The sequence below is a fragment of the Mesoplodon densirostris genome, chromosome 2 (assembly GCF_025265405.1).
Source record: "Mesoplodon densirostris isolate mMesDen1 chromosome 2, mMesDen1 primary haplotype, whole genome shotgun sequence".
Taxonomy (NCBI): Eukaryota; Metazoa; Chordata; class Mammalia; order Artiodactyla; family Ziphiidae; genus Mesoplodon; species Mesoplodon densirostris.
Genome location: NC_082662.1, coordinates 36,861,542 through 36,883,371, shown reverse-complemented (window position 1 = coordinate 36,883,371; position 21,830 = coordinate 36,861,542). Strand labels below are relative to the sequence as shown.

General features: G+C 56.9%; 1 protein-coding gene across 4 annotated transcripts in view; it reads right to left on the bottom strand.

The window, feature by feature from the left end:
* The window catches only part of PTPRF (protein tyrosine phosphatase receptor type F), an 85,206-nt gene that overhangs the window by 54,859 nt on the left and 8,517 nt on the right, over positions 1 to 21,830 (bottom strand). For all 4 annotated transcript variants that reach the window (XM_060089663.1, XM_060089664.1, XM_060089665.1 and 1 more), the window contains exons 3-5: positions 15,949 to 16,084; positions 7,105 to 7,250; positions 6,782 to 6,923 (exon numbers count right to left, since the gene is read on the bottom strand). In XM_060089663.1, the coding sequence (XP_059945646.1) occupies positions 6,782 to 6,923; positions 7,105 to 7,250; positions 15,949 to 16,039 (379 nt within the window). In that variant the 5' untranslated portion in view covers positions 16,040 to 16,084. The remainder of the gene's footprint in view (positions 1 to 6,781; positions 6,924 to 7,104; positions 7,251 to 15,948; positions 16,085 to 21,830) is intronic.

The window sequence follows — 21,830 nt, the reverse complement described above, 5'->3', positions numbered from 1 at the left end:
GGCTCTACACAACCTGGTTGGTGAGGCCTCCCAGCCACACACACCCAGGTGAACCTGGGGACCGTCCCCAGGCCTGTACCCTTTCCACATTCCAGCTTCTGGGCCCTGAACCACAGCGAACTCTTCCTGGGGTCCCCACCTCAGTCCCACTCCAGGACGACTCTTTTGATCCCTTTACTCCCCTAGGTTCAGGCCCAGTCCCTCCAGACCACTGAGAGCCTCCCACTCACTCCTCAGGTCCCTGCAGCCCAGCTGCCACCCCCATGGCTTCCTGCCAGCGTGCTCACCAAGGTCAACCATGACTTCACGGAGCTAAGTCCAAAAGACACGTCTCATCGTTCATCCTGCCTGACCTCTCGACAGCACCCCTCCCTGCTCCTTCCAGACGCTTTTCTCTTGACTTCCACGGACTCACCCCTACCTCTCAGACACCTCCTCACCAGAGTCCTATGCAAACTCCCCTCCCAACATGGAGAGCTAGCGTCTGGGGCTCCATCCGGGCCCTCTTCCTCCCCCTTGGCTCTGGCTCCGTAAGATATGCCATTTCTCCACCCTCAAAACTGCATCTCCACATGTCCCTCGGAGTGCCAGTCCTCCTTGACACCCCTACCTCCAATGCCTGCGCACACCCGATACAACAGATTTCTAAGTGGACTCATCAACTTGCCCCTCAAACCAGGTCCTCCTCCCATACCTGAACCTTAGAAAATAGCACTGCCATCTACCTGGCCCAGAGCCAGCAACCCCGAGTCTCCCGCCTTCCCAGTCCCACAGGTGGCCAGGCAGGCCACCTCTCTCTAAACTGCATGAAACCCAGTCTCCCTTCCTTCCCTACCCACTGCCTGGGTTTGGGCCACTACCACCTCTTGCCTGGGCTGCAGTGCTGCCCCGGCCTCTCCCTGGTGTCCCTGTACCCCACTCTGTACCCCCAGGGACCATTCTGAAGCATAAATTTTATCAAGTCATTCCCCTGATTAAAATCCTCTTTCCCCTGGCAACCAGAGAGAGGGGGCACCTCACCAGGGATGGGGAAGGTACACACGCAGGGGCATTTAAAACCTCCGACTTGGCTAGCTGTTCCCGGAGGTGCTGGCTCCGCTGTGGTCCTGAGGCTGGGGGAGATGGCGGTGGGCGAGGGAGCCATGGGCACAGCAGGGCCATGTAAGCACCCGTGACCACAGGGGTGGGAGGGGCAGGCTAGGCACAGGGAACGTGTCCACTGTCCGTGGCTGACAGAAGAGGCAGGCGTACTGCCCACCCCACAAGTGGACCCATTCAGAAGGGAGTCCGCTTGGACCTTGAACGCAAATCAGAGATAGAAAAAAATGGGGGATCCCAGGTACCAAGAAACCCGGAGTCTGATCTTCTAGACCCTCCTGGCAGTGCCCACCTACTGACACCTCTCCCAGCCCCACACCTGGGGCCCAGATCTCTCCAGGAAATGGTTGCAGAGCCTCGTATCTGCATGGCTCTGAATGCGACTACAGTCACAATGCGGCGGGGGTGGGGGTGGGGTGGGGGTGGAAGGACAGGTCACAGATCCCACAGTCACTGGGCCAGTAGCACTTAGGTCATGCCTCAGCTGCGAGGGGAGGAGCAGAAGCCGGGCTGGATTCTAGGTGCTGGGGCTCCTTCTACATCTTCCATGGATGCAAATCAGGGAGGTGACAGGCCCAGCTTCCTCAAAACAAGCCCATGACCTAGACACGTATGCAGGCAACAGGAAGGGGGCACATCTTGCCACCTAAGGAGTCATCCTCTGCCTGGTAGCCCTTTACCCAAACTCCCCACCCTCCTAAGTCAGGCCTGGGCCAGGGGCAGGGAGGAGGGTGAGGCAGGGAGAGATGACTCCATGGGAAAACGCCCACCCACCCTGAAAACACAAGCTTCTGTACTGGCCCCGCTCCAGGTTCAGCCAGCCCAGGACCGCAGGACAGGGTCATATGTTGCTCATCAGCCCTCATGTCCCTGAGGCTGTTTCCAAATGGGCTGTGGGTGGGTGGGGTTCAAGAGGGCCTCCATCATCCCACAGTCCCAAAACCAGGGTGAGAACAGCTGTGGAGCTTGGGGGTCCCAGCCCAGCACGGACTGCCCACCTCCCCCAGTCACGACCCCACATGCCTCACAGCTGGCCTCCCGCAGGGCCTATCCGCAACAAAGCGGGCAAGGCCAGGCACTCCATGCGGGCACCTGGATTCCTGTGTGGCCTGAGCGGTGTGGTCCTGGCCAGTCAGCAGACACCAAGGCCCGGTGGGAACAGGTGAAAGGGAGCCTGGGCTCGATGAGGGGAGGGGAGGAAGAGGAGAGAGTCCCAAGGTCTGGGCAGGATCCCTATCTGGGGCCCCCTCCCTTCTGGTCTGGCTGCAGAGGAACTGCTGAGGTGCAGTTCTCAGAGGCACTGAGAACAGCTCAGCCTGACCACTCTGCCCCACGTCCATCTCTGTCCAGCTGTCCTGGCTGACCGATAGCTCCGAGCAGGGATCCTGTGGGGTCCAGGAGACAATGAGCCCAGACACAGCATCTCTGGCCTCCCACAGCACCAGACTGACCGCACACACTCAGCCCAGGCTGCTTGCTGCGCACCCCTCCCGCCGCCACAGACACAGGCCATAAGGTGTACACCACCTGCTGTACACACCCCACCCCACACACACTGCCTGATGTGAGTACGCGCAAGCACGTGTTCATTCACGCGCACACACACACGCAGCCGGACGTGTGCCCCCTGCTTTATATACAACCCATAAGGCACACACAGCCCCTAAGACTGTAACACCACACCACACACCTCACACACACTGCCTTACAGACAGCACACAGGGCACTCACCACATGCAGGGTGCACGCCACCTGCTGTAGCCATGACCACGAGGCAAATGCTGCCTCCTGCACTCGGGGGCCCCAGAGCCAGGTGCCCACCACAAAGTCAGAAACGGCTTATCCCTGCTCCTCGACCTCTTCCCTCCTCCTTGCCCCTCTTTCCCTTCTCCTCCTCCTTCTTGGCCCTTCCAGAACCTGCCCAAGTCATCAGGGCCCTGCCCACACCTCTGCTGTCTGGCCTCCTCTGGGGCTTTCCTGACCACAGTACCAGTACCGCCCGGCTGGAACCTACTGGCCCACGTGAATCCACAACCTCCAGACTGAGCTCCAGGACCCTCCCGGCTTCCCCACACCCTGGAGGGAAAGGCCAGGAAGCAAGGCCCATCTCCCTTCCCCCTCCACTCCCCCTCCCTCACGAGAGAAAATGTCAGATTCCCTGTCTCAGTGGCAGCAGCGGGCGGGTTGGAGGGGGAGTGATTCAGCCTCAAGAGTGCGGCGTGAGAAGAGCTTTTCCTGCCATTACCCGGCGAGGGAGAGACTGGTGCGCTAATGGCTTCAATTACCACTCAGACAGGAACACTGGGCGGCTCACCCCAGCCAGCTTGTGCCGGGTACCCCCACTCGGTACCCAGCGGGGCCTAGGGGGCGGGGAGCAGCCGGCTGGGCATCACAGGGCAGTCGGGACTCACTGGGAGTGGCAGTCCTGCCCAGAGAGCTGGCTGCAAAGGCCACGAAGTGGGAGGGGTGTGGGGTGCTCCCGGAGTGTGAGGGGAGCTGGGCATGGCACAGAGCAAGGCAGGGCAGAGAGCTTGGCGTGGACTCGTAGGCCTGGGAGGCAGCAACCCCTCACCTGAGCCAAGTCACCCCAGAGAGCCCTGGGCCACTCCCCTGAAGAGCCCAGTGTGTGGTGGGCCATAGGCAGTTTATGATGCAGGTAAGGGACTCAACCTTTATTCCCAGCCCCCAAGCCGGCTTCATCCTCTCCCCAGCCCTCCTCCCAGGAGTGACCCTGGCTGTCTTCTGGCCCCAGCCCACAGCTGTAGTCACACCATACTTTCACACAACTCCTACACACACCCAGCTTCTCTGGCCAGCACAGGAGGCCTGGCGCAGCAGGGCGGGGCTGCTTTCCTCTGGCCCCGCCCCCTGGCACCTTTGAGGCCTCCCTCTCCCCTCCTTTCTGCCATGCCCAGAGCCAGACGATCAAGGTTATGCAGACCAACATGGTAAGTCAGCATTTCATCTTGCGGGTGCTGTGTTTCAGGAGCAGCAGGGGCTCATTCAGGCCCACGGCTCCATCTCGGCTGGGCCAGGCACACGGGTAGGGCCCTACACGCTTCCCAACCTCATCAGACATCTCCCACCCCGAGAAGCACAAACAGACCCCAGACCCCTGCTAGAGAAACCCTCATCCAAGAAGGCCCCTCTAGAAGGACAGACCCCTGCAAGTCTGAACCCCCTTACCTCAGCCCCTGCAAGAACATCCCAATCCTCCTCAACCCTTTAAAAGATAAAGCTGCCCAGGGCAGAGGTGGGGATAGGAGAGTGCCGACAGAGGACTTGGGGAGAGCAAGGGCCAAAACTGGGGTGTAGGGGCTTTGGGGGGACTTTTCTTCCAACACTAATAAGAAGGCTCTCTTTCCCTTAATATGAGGGCCTGAGAGATGCCCTCTGGGGTGGGAGCCACAGTCTGGCCCTTCAGCCACCTCCCAAATGCCAGGGCAAGGCAGATGGCTCCTGCTGGGGCAGACAGCAACAGGAGGGAGGGTAGTGCTGAAATACCTGTCCTGAGGTCATAAGTGGGGAAACTGAGGTCGGGGTGGCAGGGAGCACCCTGAAAGCACTCAACCATCAGGGATCTTGGCCCAGGGCCTGTCCTCTGGGCCCCCCGCCCCCCACAGGAGTGGATGGTGGGGGCTGTATCACCCAGATGATGCCAGGCAGCAGAGACGCCAGGTACAGCCAGCTCACACGTCTGGCCCTTGGGATGTGCTGCTTCCAGCCCAATAGCAGCTACCATTCATGCTGGAATCCGGCAAGGTGCTTAACTCCTATTTAATCCTCCCTACCAGCCTGGGTGGCAAGTACTATGTCCCTATTTACAGATCGAGCAAATGAGGCTCAGAGGCATGGTTACTTGCCTGAGGTCACAAGGTGAGAGAGTAAGTGGTCGAGAGGCCCTGCTCTTAACCACTGTCCTCCACTGCCCCTCTAAGCTGGAGGGCCCTGCCCCGCCTCGCAGCAGACACACAGTCACAAAGGAGTTACTGAATGGACGTGTGTGTGAACACATAAAGCCACAACGTAAAAATGGCCAATATGAAAAGATGTTCAACTGCTCTGTAATCAAAGAAATGCAAATTAAATTGAGATGCCATTTTTTGCCTATTAACTTAGCAAAGACTTTTTAAAATGATAATTCCCACTGCTGGTGAGGATAAGCAGAAAAGAGGCCCCTCTTATGCCCTGCTTGGTGGGAGTGTAAACTGACACAGTCTTCTGGAAATACTGAAAAGGCTTAAAATCGCATGTGCACTTTGATCCAGCAATTCCACTTCCATGCATCTAGAATAAGGAAATAATCAGGAAGGTGAACACATCTTATCTGCAAGGAAGTGTATAGCACCTTATTTATAAAAGCAAAAAACTGGAAACAACATATGTGTCCAACAATAAGGGAGTGGCTAAATAAATTAGGGTACTTGCACGTGACACTTACCCACAGCCATTAAAAATAATGATGCAGAAAAAAATGGCGAGGAAGATGTTCATGAAATGTTTTTTTAAAAAGCAGTCCACAAATCATTGAGCAGAATGTAATCCTGTTTTTGCTACATATATCATGCATGCACAGAAAATGGACTGTAAGGAAATAACCAAAAGTTAATAGTAGAGGTAAGAGAAACAGGTGATTTTTATTTTTTCCTATGTGTTATTTTATACTTACCAAATTTTCAACAGTGAACAGGTATTGTTACTGTAATTTTTTTTAAAAAAAGCAACAATCAATGCCATATTTTGAAAATACAGGCAGACACATTCAGACTGATGACTCCATCATGGCTGGGGTGGTGGGGGGCGATCATGTCACTCTCTATTTGTGGCTTCCTATATCCCCAGGAAAGTGTTCATTTCTCAGCCTGGTCCTGTGTCATCTGCCCTCCAGTCTCTCCAGGCTCATGTTGAATTACTCTTCCCCGTTTCTCTGTGTCCTCCAGTGACCCCCCCCACCCCAAAACCAAACGGAACCACTCAGAGTTCCTTGAAAGCACCATTCTCTCCTGCCTCTGGGCCTTGGCACATGCTGATGCTATTCCCCTGCCGAGGTCCCCAACCCAACTCCCACTTGTCCCCAGGACTCAGACCACAGCTCCCTTCTACGCTGTACCCTGCCCCACAGTCCCCTGGGCCACAGCCGCAGGACTTATTGGAGACTGAAGGCTCAAGGGCAGGACCGGGTCAGATAACTCTCAGGACACAAGGCAGCATTAGGGAGTGTTTGTGAATGAACGGAGGAGCCGCGGAGTGAGAGAAGTCATTAAAGCCCACATACGGAGCCCCAGCCTCCAGCTTAGGGCCCTTGCTCCTAACGGTGACTGGGAACACACCTCTCTGAGGCCTACTGCCAGGTTCCACATGAAAATCACAACCACTGCCACGAGTCATGTACCCCAAACGATATGTAGCTGCAGCCCCACACCTCAAGTCAGTCCCCAGACCCACCGAGCAACATCCCGGCTCTGTAGAACACAAAGACACGAGGCACACAGCGGGCTTTGGCACAGGCCAAAAATCCAGTGACCGTCCCTGCCCACCACTGACCTTCGCTGACCCCAGGATGGCCAGTAGTTTTCCTTTCCATAAAAACACCCCAGCCCACGGTGGGGACGGGCCTGGCTGGCTGGCTCATCCCTGCATCAGTCTCCGCACCCACCAGGCCCCATCCCTCCCCAGCACGTACCTTCGAGCACTGAGAGCTTGGCACTAGTGTTGATCTCTCCCAGACTGTTGGTGGCCGTGCACTCATAGATGGCTTCATCTCGCTGCACCCGCAATGGCTGGATTCGCAGCACGGACCCTGCCCCGTCGTCAAACTCAATTACCTGCCGCAGGACAGACACGTGGTCACAGCCTGCTCAGGACACAGAAGCCTGCTCAGGGTCAGCCATCCTCTCACTGCCGAAAGGCCCCCAAGGAGGGAGACCAAGAGCAGGTGAGGTAGGGCCAGACCCCAGAATAGGCAGACCTGGAGCCCTGCCTGCCCCTTCCCACCCGAGACTGTACCTCGAAGCGCTGGGAGCTGACTTTCTTCCCCTTCTTCATCCATGTGATGCGCGGCTTGGGTTCCCCTGTGGCTTGGCACACGAAGGAGGCCACCCCTCCTGACAGCCCAGTCTGGTCCTCAGGGACCTTAATGAAGACAGGTTTGCCTGGAGAGATAGAGACACCAAGTCATCATGGCACAGTCACTGCCAACATGGCCTGTACTACAGGGGGCAGGCATGGGGTGGGGGGCAAGAAAGATCTATAGAGGAAATAACAGTAGCGACGCCTAACCCTTATGCAGTGCTTCTTATGTGCCAGGCACTCTTCAAAGAGCTGTGAGAACATGAGCTGTGTGCTACACTTATCTGTGCTTATAGAGAAGGAAGTCAAGACACACAGAGATTAAGGGATTTGCCTAACATGACAGCTGGTTAGTGGCAGAGCCAAGATTTGAACCCAGGCGACTGAGTCTGGAGTCCATACTTTAACTGCTACACTCTTCTGTCTCCCATCCCCCCATCAATTCCAAGCTCTAGGACAAAGGCATGCTGAGAGCTGCTGGGAACAGCCCTAGCATCTCCCCTGGATGTGTCCCTCCCCTACTGCTCTCCACCAGGGTGATGGTACCTCCATCCACCGCAAGGCTCAAGCCAGAAACCGTGACTCCACCTCTCCCCGGCCCCCACACACCATCAGTCCTGAAGGCCTAGACATTCCACCTCCTAAGTTTCTCTGGATGTCTTCCCAGGTGAATGCTGTCCTGTAAATCTGCCCTCCCCACCTGGCTCCCACTGGCTGGGTTATTGCCTTCCGATGGCTTGGACGTCTCCCCAAAGTGTCCACAGAGAGGCAGGGGGAGGGGGAGAAGGGAGGGGGCTTGGACACTGTACTGCCATGCCCACCCACGTCACCTTGATACACACACCAGGGCCAACCTGGAATCCCACCACCCAGGGTCACAAGACCCTGGAAACCCGGCCTTCATTAAGATGTAGAAATGCCTTGCTAATCCTGATAGCGGATCCATTTCCGATTAATCAGACCAATGAACAGCTACAGGAAGGCTGCTACCATGAGAAATGACATTTCAGACCACCTGCTTGGTGCCGATGAGCCCAGGCCTGGTCTGGTCTCTGGAACAAAAACATGTTTGTTCAATGATGATAATCCCACTCTGCACCAGGTACTTTATCTCATTTAGTCCTTCACTGTTGTTATCCCCAGTTTAGAGGCACAGAGAGGTCAAGTCACTAGCCCAAGGTCACACATCCAATAAGCGGCACATCTGAGATTTGAATTCAAGCCTATATGACTCCAAGACACCTGCCAGAAACAGTTCACATTGGTATAGTTGGGGGCCTTGCCAAGAGCAGAGTCAGTGGGGCGGCAGGGGCCAAAGCCAGACCAAAGAATGTCAAGGAGCAAGAGGTGAAGAAGTGGAGAGCAGAGTACAGTGACTATTTAAAGAAGACTGGGGACTTCCCTGGTGGTGCAGTGGTTAAGAACCCACCTGCCAATGCAGGGGACATGGCGGGGGTTCGATCCCTGGTCTGGGAATGTTCCCACATGCTGCGGAGCAACTAAGCCCATGCGCCACAACTACTGAGCCTGTGCTCTAGAGCCCGCGAGCCACAATGACTGAGCCTGTGTGCCACAGCTACAGAAGCCTGTGCGCCTAGAGCCTGTGCTCCACAACAAGAGAAGCCACTGCAATGAGAAGCCCATTGTGCACCGCAAAGAAGAGTAGCCCCTGCCCGCCCGCAACTAGAGAAAGCCCACACACAGCAACAAAGATCCAATGCTGTCAAAAAAAAAAAAAGAAGAAGAAGATTGGCTGTGATGGGGAAGATAAAGAGAAGATGGCACCTGGAGGATGGGCTGAAGGGAGGTTTTTACATTCTTGCTTCTTTTTTTTTTAAAGATTTATTTATTATTTATTTAATTTATTTTTGGCTGTGCTGGGTCTTAGTTGCGGCACATGGGATCTTTGTTGAGGCACGCGGGATCTTCGTTGTGGTGTGTGGGGGCTTCTGTCTGGTTGTGGTGTGCGGGTTTTCTCTCACTAGTTGTGGTGCACAGGCTCCAGGGCACCCGAGCTCTGTAATTGTGTCACAGGGGCGTAGCTGCCCCGCGGCATGTGGGAATCTTAGTTCCCTGACCAGGGATAGAACCCGCGTCCGCTGCAGTGCAAGGTGGATTCTTTACCACTGGACCACCAAGGAAATTCCTACTCTTGTTTCTCTTTTTCCTAAGATGTGAAAGATAATATTTATTTATTTATTTAATGCTGATGGGAAGGAGCCAGCAGAGGGAGAAGGTGCTGATCAGTGGACAGAAGAGGGACAGCAGATGGGGCAGAGTCTCTGAGGAGGGAAGGGTCTGGGGGACCACCAGGGTCGGGAGTGACAGCTGCAGGTACAGAGAGCTGGGAGGGCTCAGCCTTGCAGGGAGCAGGGAGGGGCCCATCTTACCCAGCACCCCAGGGTCCAGTGGGCTCTGGAGGTTTTATGTAATTATTAAGAAAGTCACTCACCATCTCTGAGCCTCATCTGCAAAATGGTGCTAGTGATAGGGATCTGTGCACACGAAATGTGATGTCTGCAGGCTGCTTGCACAGGCTGGACACGTGGTGGACCTTGCCCGTGGGCGGCCATCACCCTCCTTAGCATCAGTAGTCTTATCACCCCCGTTTTAGAGATGCAGAAATGGAGGCTCAGAAGGTTAAACAACAGACAAAGCACAGATGGATCTGGAGTAGAGCTAGGGTTTGATCCAGGATTCCAAATCCTAAGCACATCCTACAGCACCCAGGGCCCCCCTGGAGGAGGGAGACGCGGGGACCTACCTGACTGCTCTTGGAATACCCAGAGGGGGCGAGGGCAGCTTTATTGGGGAAACACACAAACCTGCTGGGGGCCCGAGGGGTATGGGGACATCACAAAGGTTCAGGAAGCCTCAGTTTGCCTCGACTGCCCTCTGAAGGAGGTTCCGGACTCTCCCAGTCTGCAGTTGTCTGCAGAGCCTGTCCTCTCAGTGAGATCCTCTCAGATAGGACGCCCCTGCCCAACTTGGGGGTGGGGAGGAGTCTCCTGCCCACCCCCCTGCACACTGCACGCCCCTCCCCCACACCTCCAGACAGCGGCTCCCTGCTCTCCTTCTGCACTGCCATCACCCTCTCTCGACTGGACACTCCACCAACCTAACCAGCTGCGTCCCTAGTCTCTATTCAGCAGCCAGAGTGAAGCAGCAGCCTCTTCCCTGATCAAAACCTTCCAAAGGCCTCCCAAGATTTAAACCCCAAGATTTAAACTCCCGTCATGATGGAGTTCAGACCTGGAGCCCTGCCAGGTCTCACCCCAGCCCTTCACACCCCCCAGAGCCCTGGCTTGCCGTCCACTGGATAAGCAATGCCCCCCTGCGCCTCAGGGCCTTTGCATAAGCCGTTCCTTCTGCCACAAACCTCTTAGACTACCTCTTTACCCACTACCTCTTATTCACCTTTCTGATCTCAATTTAAACATCATTTCCTCAGAAAACCTTCCTTGGTGCCCCTGTTGTGGCCCCCACCTCCACTAGCTCAGTTCTGGGTTTTAGGCTCTCTGGAGACTCCCACTGCCTCTCACAGCACTGCTCATGGTTTGTTATGTACACGTGTGAGGTTATTACTTTCTCCACACTTTGGAGGAGTATTTAATTCGTGGCTGCTTCCCGACAGAGAACAATAACCCTGAGTAGGGTAGATACCACGCCTGCCTTGCTTCTCCCCGGTCCCAGCGCCCGACCCCATTCCTGGTACAGGGGGGTGGGGCGGGCAAGTGAAGGTGACCCGACCACAAGGGAAGGCCTGCAGAGGATGGAGACCTCGGCCCCTCACACACCACACTGGGGAGCCCCTGCTGCCCGCTGGGGAGAGAAGCCCTGGGTGAAACTCCTGCCTCAACGTGTCAGCTGCAGAAACCAGAGGCTGGAACCTGCTGAACCAGAATGGCCGGGTGAGTGTGCCTGGGGGCAGGGCCTCCACGCCAAACAAAGAACCAGAAGCTGGGGAGGCAGCCAGGTATGGGGGGGCGGTGGGGGGGGAGAGGGAGAGAGAGGAAGGGGAAGGCCTGAGTACAGGAGAGGCTGGATGGCGCCCAAGGCCTGGGGCCATCAAGGAGGTGGACCTCACCACCCGCCCCGGAGGCTGGAGAGGGGCCAGAGCCCTGCCCAGCCCACCCACCCACCAGGCTCTGGCAAGACTGGCAGCACGCGGGCCCGGGGCAGCCCAGGGGGCAGGACCCCCCCTCCAACAGACCAGCCCCTCATGTCCCTCAGCCCACTCACCCCCACGGGTGGGCACCTCTCTTCCCGCAGCCCTGCCAAACCCTCGCCTCTCTTCACCAGGCGGACTTTTGGGGAGCACAAACCCTGTGCTGACATTTGTCTCCCGGCTCCCTTCCCCACACTCACTCCTGCTAACTTCTCCAGGCTTTCTTGACTCTTTCAAAAAAAAAAGCACCTGCCACAGGCCAAGCACCGTGCAGGACACAGCTCAGGCCCTGTGGCCACGTCACCCACCCAGGTCTGTGGGCAACCCCTTGCCTTTGTGCGTGCCCTGCCCCTCTTGTGCACCCTACTCTCAAGCCTGTGGGAGCCTGCTCTGTGTCCCGCAGCCCGTGGGCCACAGTGACCAGTCAGGTCCCCAGGCAGGCAGGCAAAATCAGGTGACTTGACTACTTCACCCAGTACAGACCCAGAGCTAGTGTTCGGGGAGGGTCTGAACAGAACTTCTGAAGACCACGTGTCCGGAGGGGCTTTTTGCCCCACCAGGATGTGGGTCCACCTCCCCTCCCCTAGCACATGGAGGTCGTGGGCTGCACAGGTCTTTGGGCAGCAGCCCCCAGGGGCGTGCCCTGGACTCGCACAGGTAGCTGAGCCCACGCAAAGTGGGAGGGAGTGGCCTAAGAAAGGAAACAAATGGGCTGGCTTGGGCGGGGGTTGGGGTGGGGGCCCCCCCACACCTCCCAGGGTCCAGCCAAACTGTGCCACCTATTTTGTGCCTTCCCTGCAGAGCACACATACACGCAGCAGCAAGGGGTGGTGAGGCAGGGGAGGGAGGCGGGTTTCCCAGGCCCTGAACGGTCTGATGAGCTGGGGACTCATTAATGCTGGCTCCTGTGACCACTCCTGGCATCCCCAGGAGGGAAGCCCGCTCAGAGACAACGCTGGTTTCCCAGGGGACACACTGGGAGCCCCAGGTCATGGCCTAGGATGGAGGGAGCACATACTAAGTGCCAGGTGCCTTGAACATGTGACCTCAGTTAACCTTTCCAGGTAGAAGTGATTATCCTCATTGTGCAATAGGAAAACAGGCCCTGAGAGAGAAAGCAACCTGCCGGAAGTTCCATGGAGGGCAGAGTCTAGCTGGCCCACCAGGTCCTGCCTCCCCAAGGATGAGGAGGAGGGCACCGCAGAACTGCGTGCAGCACCCTGCCATGTTCCAGCTCCCCAGGCTGGGTGGGGGTGGTGATACGACAGATACATCCTCAGCTACTTAGGCCTCTGCCCCTACCTACACTCCTAGCCATCAGGCATCCTCCTCTGGGCTCCTATGATTCCAAGTAACTGGACTGTGCTAAGCTGTCTGGGGACAAAAGGGAGATGGTCCTCATGATGGTCCTCCCATGGGCTCCAGTGAGAAGCCCGGGCCCATTCCTGCTTCTTCCCCCTAATCTCATCTCACCAGGCAATGGCCCCCATTAGCAAATGCCCACTTAACTTTCAGGGCCCCTGTTTTCTAGGAAGCCCCCCTACACCTCTCCCCCCAGAGATGCTTAGGTCACCACCTCTGTGTCAGCACCACCCCAGCACAGTGGACGCTGTAGTAACCCACACTGCGGGCTCCGAAGGCAGGCCTGTGTGGATTCTTCCCACCGAGCACCTGACATGCACACAGCGGATCAGCAGAAACCTATTCCTGCTCAGGACCACCTCTGGCCCCATGAGCCTCCCTCGTGAGAAGCCACGAGCCCCAGCTGGGGGAGCCGCCGAGCCCCACGTGCCCAGGTCCCCATCGGAGCTGACTCGGCATTGACGCCGGGGCCTCTGGGCTAACCCTTGGCAGCTGCTTCTCCGCCCCCCTTCCCTGCACTCCCCTCAGAGGCCAGGGCCCCCATTCATTTGTCTCGTTAAGAGGCCTATAGAAACACATTTGTCCGCTCTGCGCTCCACTGCTCCAGTCGTCAATTCTCTGGGGCGCCTGCCCTACCTTTTGCAGCAGCTCTGTCCACGCTGACTACTCGCCCCAGCTAGCAGTCTCCCAGGCCCAGCCCGAGCCTGGCCATGACGCGGGGGACAGATCCAAACGTATGTGCAGTGTTCCTGGGATCAGGTCATCACAGCCCCCAGCCCACGCCCCTCTCCCATGGCTCTCTGCCTGGGAACAGAGCCCAACTCACCTATTTCGGCATCTCCAGCTGGTTCCTACCTTCAACACCCTGGTCTTTGGTCCTTAAGGGACCAGCATGGAGGTTCTTGGCCTCTGCTCTAAAAATTGTTCTGCCCTGCCCCCTGAGTCCTACTAGGGGTTCAGGCCTGACTCCACCCCTACACTCACTCATCTACCACACTCCAGGCCCTAAACTGGACAATGGTCTGACCCCTCAGGACTCGCAGTCCAATGGGACAGACAGACCTGAAGCAGTCACAGGTGCCCAGGGGAGCAGCACATGACCCAGGCTCCTAGAGGAGGTGATGGCTCCAGGTGAGTGGGAACTCATCAGGTGAACGGGATGGGGAAGAGGGTTCCTATCAGAGGAAGCAGAAGGAACAGAGGCCTGGGAGCATGGGAGCAACCGAGAAGTCAGCACGGCGGGGGCGTGGGGTGGGGCAGGTGAAGGATGAGGTTGGCAGAGGCTTAAAGATGCAGGGCCTGGACCTCAAGGCTGGATCCTAAAGGTGACAGGGGAAGAGAGCGAGCGATCTTAAAATTAGGGGCGACACGATCAGGCTTTCATTTTGCAACATGACTCCTACCATGGAACAGAGACTGGACGGTGAGGACAGAGACTGGAGACAGGGAAGCCACTAGGAGGTTACTGCCTGCAAAAGCCCCAGCAAGAGCCGAGCATGGCTTGGGTGAGGGCAGCAGAGAGAGAGGTGGATGCATTCCAAAGATATTCAGAAGGGAGAAACAGCGGCACTTGGTGATGGATTAGATGTGGGTATGAGAGAGGGAGGAGGCTGGGAGGAGGCCCAGGTTTCTGACTTGGGTGGCTGGGTGGGTGGGAAAGCCATTCACCAGGAGAGAGAACACAGAAAGACGGGCAGGTCTGGGAGGATGAGGGTGAGGGTACAGGTTCCAGCATGTTAGGTCTGAGTAGGAGGGAAGACAGTTATGCTCCCAAGATGTATTGTCTCCAAAAGCCCGGCCGGGTGGTCCTCCCTCTGCTCTCAAGCTCCCATTTGAAGGCCCTAAGAGTGTCCAGAGTGAGGGTGGGGGAGCAAGGCCAAGACTTCAGTGTCCAAGGACTGGCCCTCACAAGCCTTAGCCTCCGTGCCACTGTCAGTCCCACCCAGCCTGCACCTGCAGGCTCAAGCTCTCTCCCAGCAGCCCCAACCGGGCTGGAGATCACCTGCACCCCCTAACCCCTCCCTGTTCCTGCTAGCCCAGCCCTCTCATCACCCGCACCTCAAGTCTCCCATTACCCCTCACCCCGCGCCCCAGGAGGAACTCCCTCTCCTTCTCCTTGCTCTTCTGGCCCCACCCAATCTGGAGGACAAAGGGCGGGGCGCTCCAGTCCCACCTCCTCCAGGATCTGGTCCTGAATAATTAATGAGCCATTAGGAGAAAGGGTTTGGTTGGGGCAAGAAGAGAGCTCTACTCCCAGACACAGGGAGAGGGGGGTGGGGGAACCCTATGGCCTGCTGACCCCTGCGCTGACCCCCAGGTTGGCCCTTTGCCACCTCTGGGCTCCGGACAGGATGGGAACAGCTCTGTTCCCCAGGGACCTTGGCTCCGACCTCGCCCCTCCCCCTCAGTGTGCAGATTGGCTAAATCTGCCCTGTGCCCCGCCTCCCACCGGTAACCAAGCAATGGTAACCATGGCAACGGGGCGGGCTGCGGCCAGTCTTGTAGTGCCAGGCAGGGGGAAGGGCGGCAGGAAAGGGACCAAAGTTCGGAGTTGGATCTGGGCAGGGGACAATCCCATCTCCCCCCATACACAGAGAGGGGCGCTGGAGCCCAGCTTCCTGTGGCCAAGTGCAATCTTCCCCCATTCTCAGGGCTGAGGGGCTGGGGGAGGGGGATGCCCCTTTGCCTTGAAGTGGGGAGGGGAAGGAAGTGCTCAGTGTCTACACACACGTCTGGCCCAGGGGAAGGGCTATGGTGGCTCGCCTTCCCATCGTTCCCTGGACCTGTGCACACCTCTGGCATCCCACTCACATGTCCATACATGTTCCTGTGTGCAGCCCCCCATTCCCACACCAACACCGACATGGCCCACACTGTGCCTTCTGCACAGGTCCACAGTGGTGGACACAGTACACGCCTGAGCACATCATTAATGACCACACGAATCCTGGACATGTCTCACCTCCACCCCATAAACAGGGTCACACTCAGACACGCCCCACCCTGGAGCACCTTAAGAGACATGCGGGTATTCCACAGGATGCTCCAAGGAAGAACGGGGCTGGAGTATTACTTGGAGGGGGGCGGTCTCCAAGTGTGTGTGTGGGGTCTCTCTAGGACAGAAGGTCTGGAGGTGTATCTAGCCATCCTGTCTCTCCTAGTGGCTGGCCTCATCCCCCCTTCCAGAGTCCTGCTGGGAGAAATGCACCTTTCCATCTGCGAGATCCCATGCCTTGAGAGGTCAGACTTACTGTCGCCATGGGCACCCGCCACCAAACCAAGCATCACGAGTGCGGGCACGAGGGGCACCATCGTCCTCCCTGAGGCTGGCTCAGGGGCCATCCAGGGCTCCAGCACCACAGCCAGCCACAGTCCAGGACAATCAACCTGTGACAGAGAAAAGGGCAGACTCAATTAGCTGGTACCCACCAATGTCTTATTGCCCACATGCCACCTCCTGGCCCCCACTCACGACCAAGACCACCACTCATCATCGTTGACCACCCAGAGCCTAGTTCAACAGATACCCCCCACCCTTGGACTGTGCAATGACCACCCAGACCTTCCGACCCCTGTGAAAACCCAGGCTCCTCATCGATCCCCTAGTGACTCCAAGGATAACCCACCAGTCACACTGTAGGGAGAGAGTACAAGAGGCCCCCAGGTCATTCTCTAAACCTGAGTAGGGGGCAGGGACTACTGAGACCAGAGGATGTATAGGGATGTTCCGTTCCAGACCTAGAATTTCCAACTTGCCTCCATAAGGGGACTGGGACAGGGAAACGGGGTCCGAGAGACACAGAGACACACAGGTGGAGACAGAGACCAAACAAAGCAAGACCGAGACGGAGTAGTTAGCCGATCCACAGAGGCCAGGGACTCCAGAGTCCCTGGGGTCTCCTGTTGCCCCTCCTCTCCCCAGCAGAGCCCGCATGCTGGGCACAAGCCTCAGAGCACAGCCTTGGTCGTGGCAGGCAAGATCCAGGTATCAGAGGCTTGGAGCCAAAGCCACAACCCGTCTGGGCTCGCCAGGACGTGCTCTGGACAAGTTGCACCCGCACCGCCTGGTTACCCTCATCCTACCCAATTCCCATGGCACCTTCCCACCACAGGAAACCACAGGGAGGCCCTAGTGACCAGGACTGGGGGTGCTGGACCCTAAGAGTTGACCTCACACCTCCTCGGCCCTTGCCCCAGTGGCCCAGAGCATATCAAGGGGTGGGGTGCACTTGCTCACAACTGCCATCGGGGCTGAGCCAGGAACCTGGGCATGGGGAAGACCATTCGGGATTGCCTGAATGCCTCCAGGCCTTTGCTTACAGGGCTCCTCAGCCAGATGTGCCCCCGCCGCCCACTCCACCCAGCACCAATGTGGAGCCCTCAGCATGGCCACACCAGACGGTACACATACACTGCTATCACTCTCCAGCCCCGGTGGCGAGCTCCCAAGGGTCTCTCTCCCATGGCTCCCTTTCAGGGGGCTTCTGGGGATCTGTGCCAGTGCCCACCAGCTCTGCTTACACCTTGCTCTGGGCCAGGGGCTGATGCACAAAGCCCCTCCTTAATGCTCTGGAGACACAACAGGGCGCAGAAGGGGAGTGAGTGACGGTGAACACACCTGGGGGCCCCACAGTGTTACCTACGGATTCTGGTGGGAGAGTGGGGATCAGACCCAGGTGCCAGCTGACCCACAACGGTAAGAATATTTGCAAGGAGGTGACAGGGCTGGTGAACAGGAAGAGGCAGGGCTCAAAGATGGCTCTGCTCCTCCCTGGAAATTAGACCCTAGTCTCAACTGGGACAGTCAAAGGTCGTAAGATCAGAGGGCAGGAGGTGAGCAAAGGTGCTGGGACAAAGCAGGTACAACTGTGAAGTGAGGTAGGGGCTGAACACAAAGGGGAAAGGGTGGGAGACGTCCCTTGTCCCAAGATCTCACCGAAAGTCTGAGACAGGCTAAGCAGCAAAAGCAAGCACACTGAAGCAGCACGGTGGGCATCCAGCCCCAGTTACACCATGCCTGGGCTTCCGCTCAGTGTGGCGAGACCAGGAGAGAGGAAGTCCCCAGCACCATGCCCCATACGGCCAACTTGGGATGGAGGACATGCATCACTAAGGCCCTGTCTGTCTGGGCTTGGTCATCATGGCACTGTCGTGCAGCAGTGCGACCAACGATAGAATTCAACTTCCCAGCAGACATCAGGTGGTGAACTGCCCGGCCAGGGTGTCACAGGGGTATGGCTCCTTGATACAACCATCCTGCAGCTCCTGGTACACATATCAGTGGTGTGTTACACCAAAGGACAGAGGCAGAGGGGACTAGCACAGACATCATAGGGTGCAACAGTACAATATTCAAAGAGGTTTCACTCCCAGGTACAAGCAGTCAGGGTGTGAACCCTCCTCCCAGTGCAGACATCATGGGGGCATAACCCTCAGGAACACACACCATGGGGGACATAGCTCCCTGGTATGGATGTAAAGGGGATGAAGCTACAGAGAAGAGACATTATGGAGGTACAACTGCACAGCACAATCACCATGGGGTGTAACTCCCCAGGACAATGATCACTGAGGCGTAGCTGCCTTGGTACAGTAATCACGGCAGTGCAATTCCCAGGGAAAGGCATCACGGAAGTGTAGCAGTCCTGTCCAGACATCATGTGAGTGTAGACAGACATCATGGGGGTGCAGCTGCCCGATGGATGTTATAGGGGTACGTCATCATAGAGGAATAACCCTGTTATACACATCATGGGGTGTCAGTCCCCAGTACAGCCATCAAGGGGATGTTAATTCCAGAGCAGACATCATGTGGTACACTCTTGGATGAGATTCTGCCCAAGGGTGTCAGAGAAACTGGGTTTGCCTCTGGTAACCCCACCCCCACTGTAACAAAGACAAGTGGCCGTGACTTGGGGACCCCAGGGTCCTCCTGTGTATCTGGGTCTGGAGTGCCTAGGATACTGTTCAGATGCAGAAAGTAGGACAGACAGAGGTGAAGAAGTTGAAAATAATGACATTCCCTCCCAGAGAGCTCTTCCCAGTGGTCCACGGACACGAGGACACCCAAAGAGATGGGGAGACGTGGGGACACACAGACAGGGACACGTTCTCGGGGAACTACCCAGGCAACCACAGAGCTGTCCGGGCCAGGGCCTCTCCCTCACCAGCTCCTGGTGTGAGCAAGCTGTCTCCGCCCCAGACTCTGGGCACACAGCCTGCCCCAGTGTCAGGCGGCACAGGCCACTCCCAGCTCCAGGGCCCCGCATAGGAGGAGTCCTGGCTCCTGGGTCTAGTCTCCGTCTAGACGCTGGCCCTGCCCCCATCCCAGAGTGCTCAGGGTCACCTGTGGGGAGGTGGCGGGAGGGGAGCAGGGAGGTGGATCGACGCTAGCCTTGCTGGGGTAGCTGAGAACCTTCTGAATTCAGTGCAACAGCGTTAAGAGCAGAGCGTCCACTTCCGCCCACGGCTGGGTGAGTCTGGGCTCTCAACAGCTGAGATGAAAACACGGCCTGAGCACTTGCACACTCAGTTCGTCTCTGAATTGCACTGCGGAACATCGATTCTACCAACTGACACACTTGGGCAGGAAAACAATTCCATACTGAACGATATTGTACAATATAATCAAATGCCATTTTTCTACACTCAGAATGGTTTTAATATACCCTTTTTCTTTGCTACATCAGTGTAAAGCTGCCAACTGCCCTTTCTTGTGAAGAACTGTCCTTTATTCTGAAATTACGTCCTTGGTGTTAAAATGTCCTTTCTTGTAGGAAGTGATGGTGATAGCAGATACCAGTTGTTTTTTTTTTTTATAATGTCCTTACTTGGCAAGATAAAAAATTTTGCCAACCCCATGTCTGGCCCCCAAGTACTTTTGGAAACTACTGGTTTGTGAAATTGAAGAGCCTGGGAATCACTGCTCTGAGGGAAAAGGAAGGAGCAGGCCCCACACCAAGCCACAGGATTCAAATACAAACGTCACGGAAAGGCCTGTTACACAGAGGCTATGTCACCGCCATGCAGCCCACCCTACCACCCCTGCCAGCCTCAATGGGGGGCCCTCCAGGAGAGACCATGTGACGCCAGACATGCGGGGGTTGGTTCCCTGGCTGGAGAACATCTGGGATCATTCCGAGGCCTCCTCATGAATATGCAAACACAAATTGATTTGTTTCCCTTGGGCACGTGTTATTATTCACAAATATTAATTAGTCTCCAAATACCACCTGTTCCTACAGCCTCCTCCCTGCTTCCTCCCCAGGCCAGGACCCTGGCTCTCAGGAGGCTGGGGACCCAAAATGGGCATCAGCAGAAGGAGGGGTATCCAGGGCCCCAAGGAGCGGCCGGCGAAGGGGAGAGGCCAGCGCTTGGGGCAGAGGAGCGTGAGAGCAGGCAGAGCCCCGAGCTGTTCATCTTCTAACTGGTGGACAGCTAACCCTTTTGTCACGTCCCGGACACTTCACCACGTGGCACTGCAGCAGTGGCCGGGGAAGCGGAAACAGGCCTTGTTACATTTGGGAAGGGAAAACCAATATGTTTCCAACTCTCACCAAACCAACCACCAGATTACGACGGGAATAAATCAGTCTCAGCCGTGACCCCAGCTCCGGGAAAGGAGGCTGCCCGGCAGCAGGCTGCCTTTGCTCCTCCAGACAATTGGCCAGAGTCTGTGAGCACAGCCAGGATCTGCCCACCCTCCCTCCCTCTCGAAGCTGGGACCTTACTTACCCTCTGGCAGCCCTCAGCTCTTCAGTCTCCCCTGCAAGAGGACGCGGAGCTTAGGAAGAGCATCCCAGAGTCTTGGGGGTGGGGCACAAGCTCCAGCAGAGGCTTAGCTCTGGGGGCAGAAGACCAAGGGAGCCAGCAGAGGCACCTTCCTACAGCTATAACCCCTAAGCCACCCGCCGTCCAGCCTCCTTCCTCTGGAGAGTGGAGCCTCCCTTGGGTTAATGTTCACCAACGTGGCTGCGTCTAGTCCTCTGCAGGCACTGTTCTCTCTGTTGTAAAGAATGCCTTGTCCTGGCCTCAGCCACCTACTCACCCACCAGAACGCAGCTCCCGTGGCCTATCACTGTGAATCTTCCCTGCGTGGCCCTCCCCAGTTTCCCAGATTTGTACAGCACAGTGAAGGCAGCAAGAAGTGGTGTAGACCAGCGCTTCTCAATCCAGGGTGATTTTGCCCTGCTATGGGACATTAGGCGATGTCTGGAGACATTTTTGATTGTCTGACGCGGATGCGGGAGTAGGTGCTATTGGCACAGTCGGAAGAAGCGAGAGATGCTGCTAGACGTCCTACAATAACGGGCCAGGCCCTACAACGAAGGGTTATCTGGCCCAAAATGTCAACAATACTGAGGTTGAGAAACCCTGATGCAGACAGCAAGATCCTTTGCCCATGTCACCTAAGGTCTGCTGCCCTGGTCCCTGCCCCAGAACTCAGTCCCTATGGGTACCGTGGGCCCCAATACCCTAGGCAGGCTTGACATATGTTAGCTGTACCTAGGCCTTGGGATCTCACAGCACCTTCCCCTCCCCCTCCAAGTCAGTCTTGCCTCCAGAGCTGGGCCGTACAGCACACCCCACCCCTTCAACAGGCCACCAGCAAGTGGCCTCCCCAGAGGACAGAGGGCTCCAATTTCAGGCACCTTTTATGGTGAGACTGGGCTCCCAGGAAGGTCACACTCATCATCTGAGGATAGCCAGGTGAAAGGTATCTCCACACCCACCCTCCCCATCTGACCTTTCCAACCTGTGACACAGCCTTCCTGGCCCCCAGCAGATACCCAATACATGCTCATTTCCCTTCCATGCCCAGACCAGACCCATCTCTTCCCCCTCTTCGCCAGCCATCATGCAGCACTGCCCAGTGGGCCCTACTGGGCCCTGAGCCAGAAGGCAGGGTGATGAACAAGACAGTCATGGGCTCTGCCTTCAAGGAGCTTACAGAGGATGGCCCAACCAGAACGCATCCTCCCCAAGCCCACTCCTTCTCCAGGTCCCCACCTCCATAACAAGCACCACCATGATCAGCCACCCAAGCCAGCCAGGCCTCCTCAAATTCTCCCTTTTCCTCATCCCACGTATGTCACTGGTCAATACGTTTGAATCTGCCCTGGCTCCACCCCAA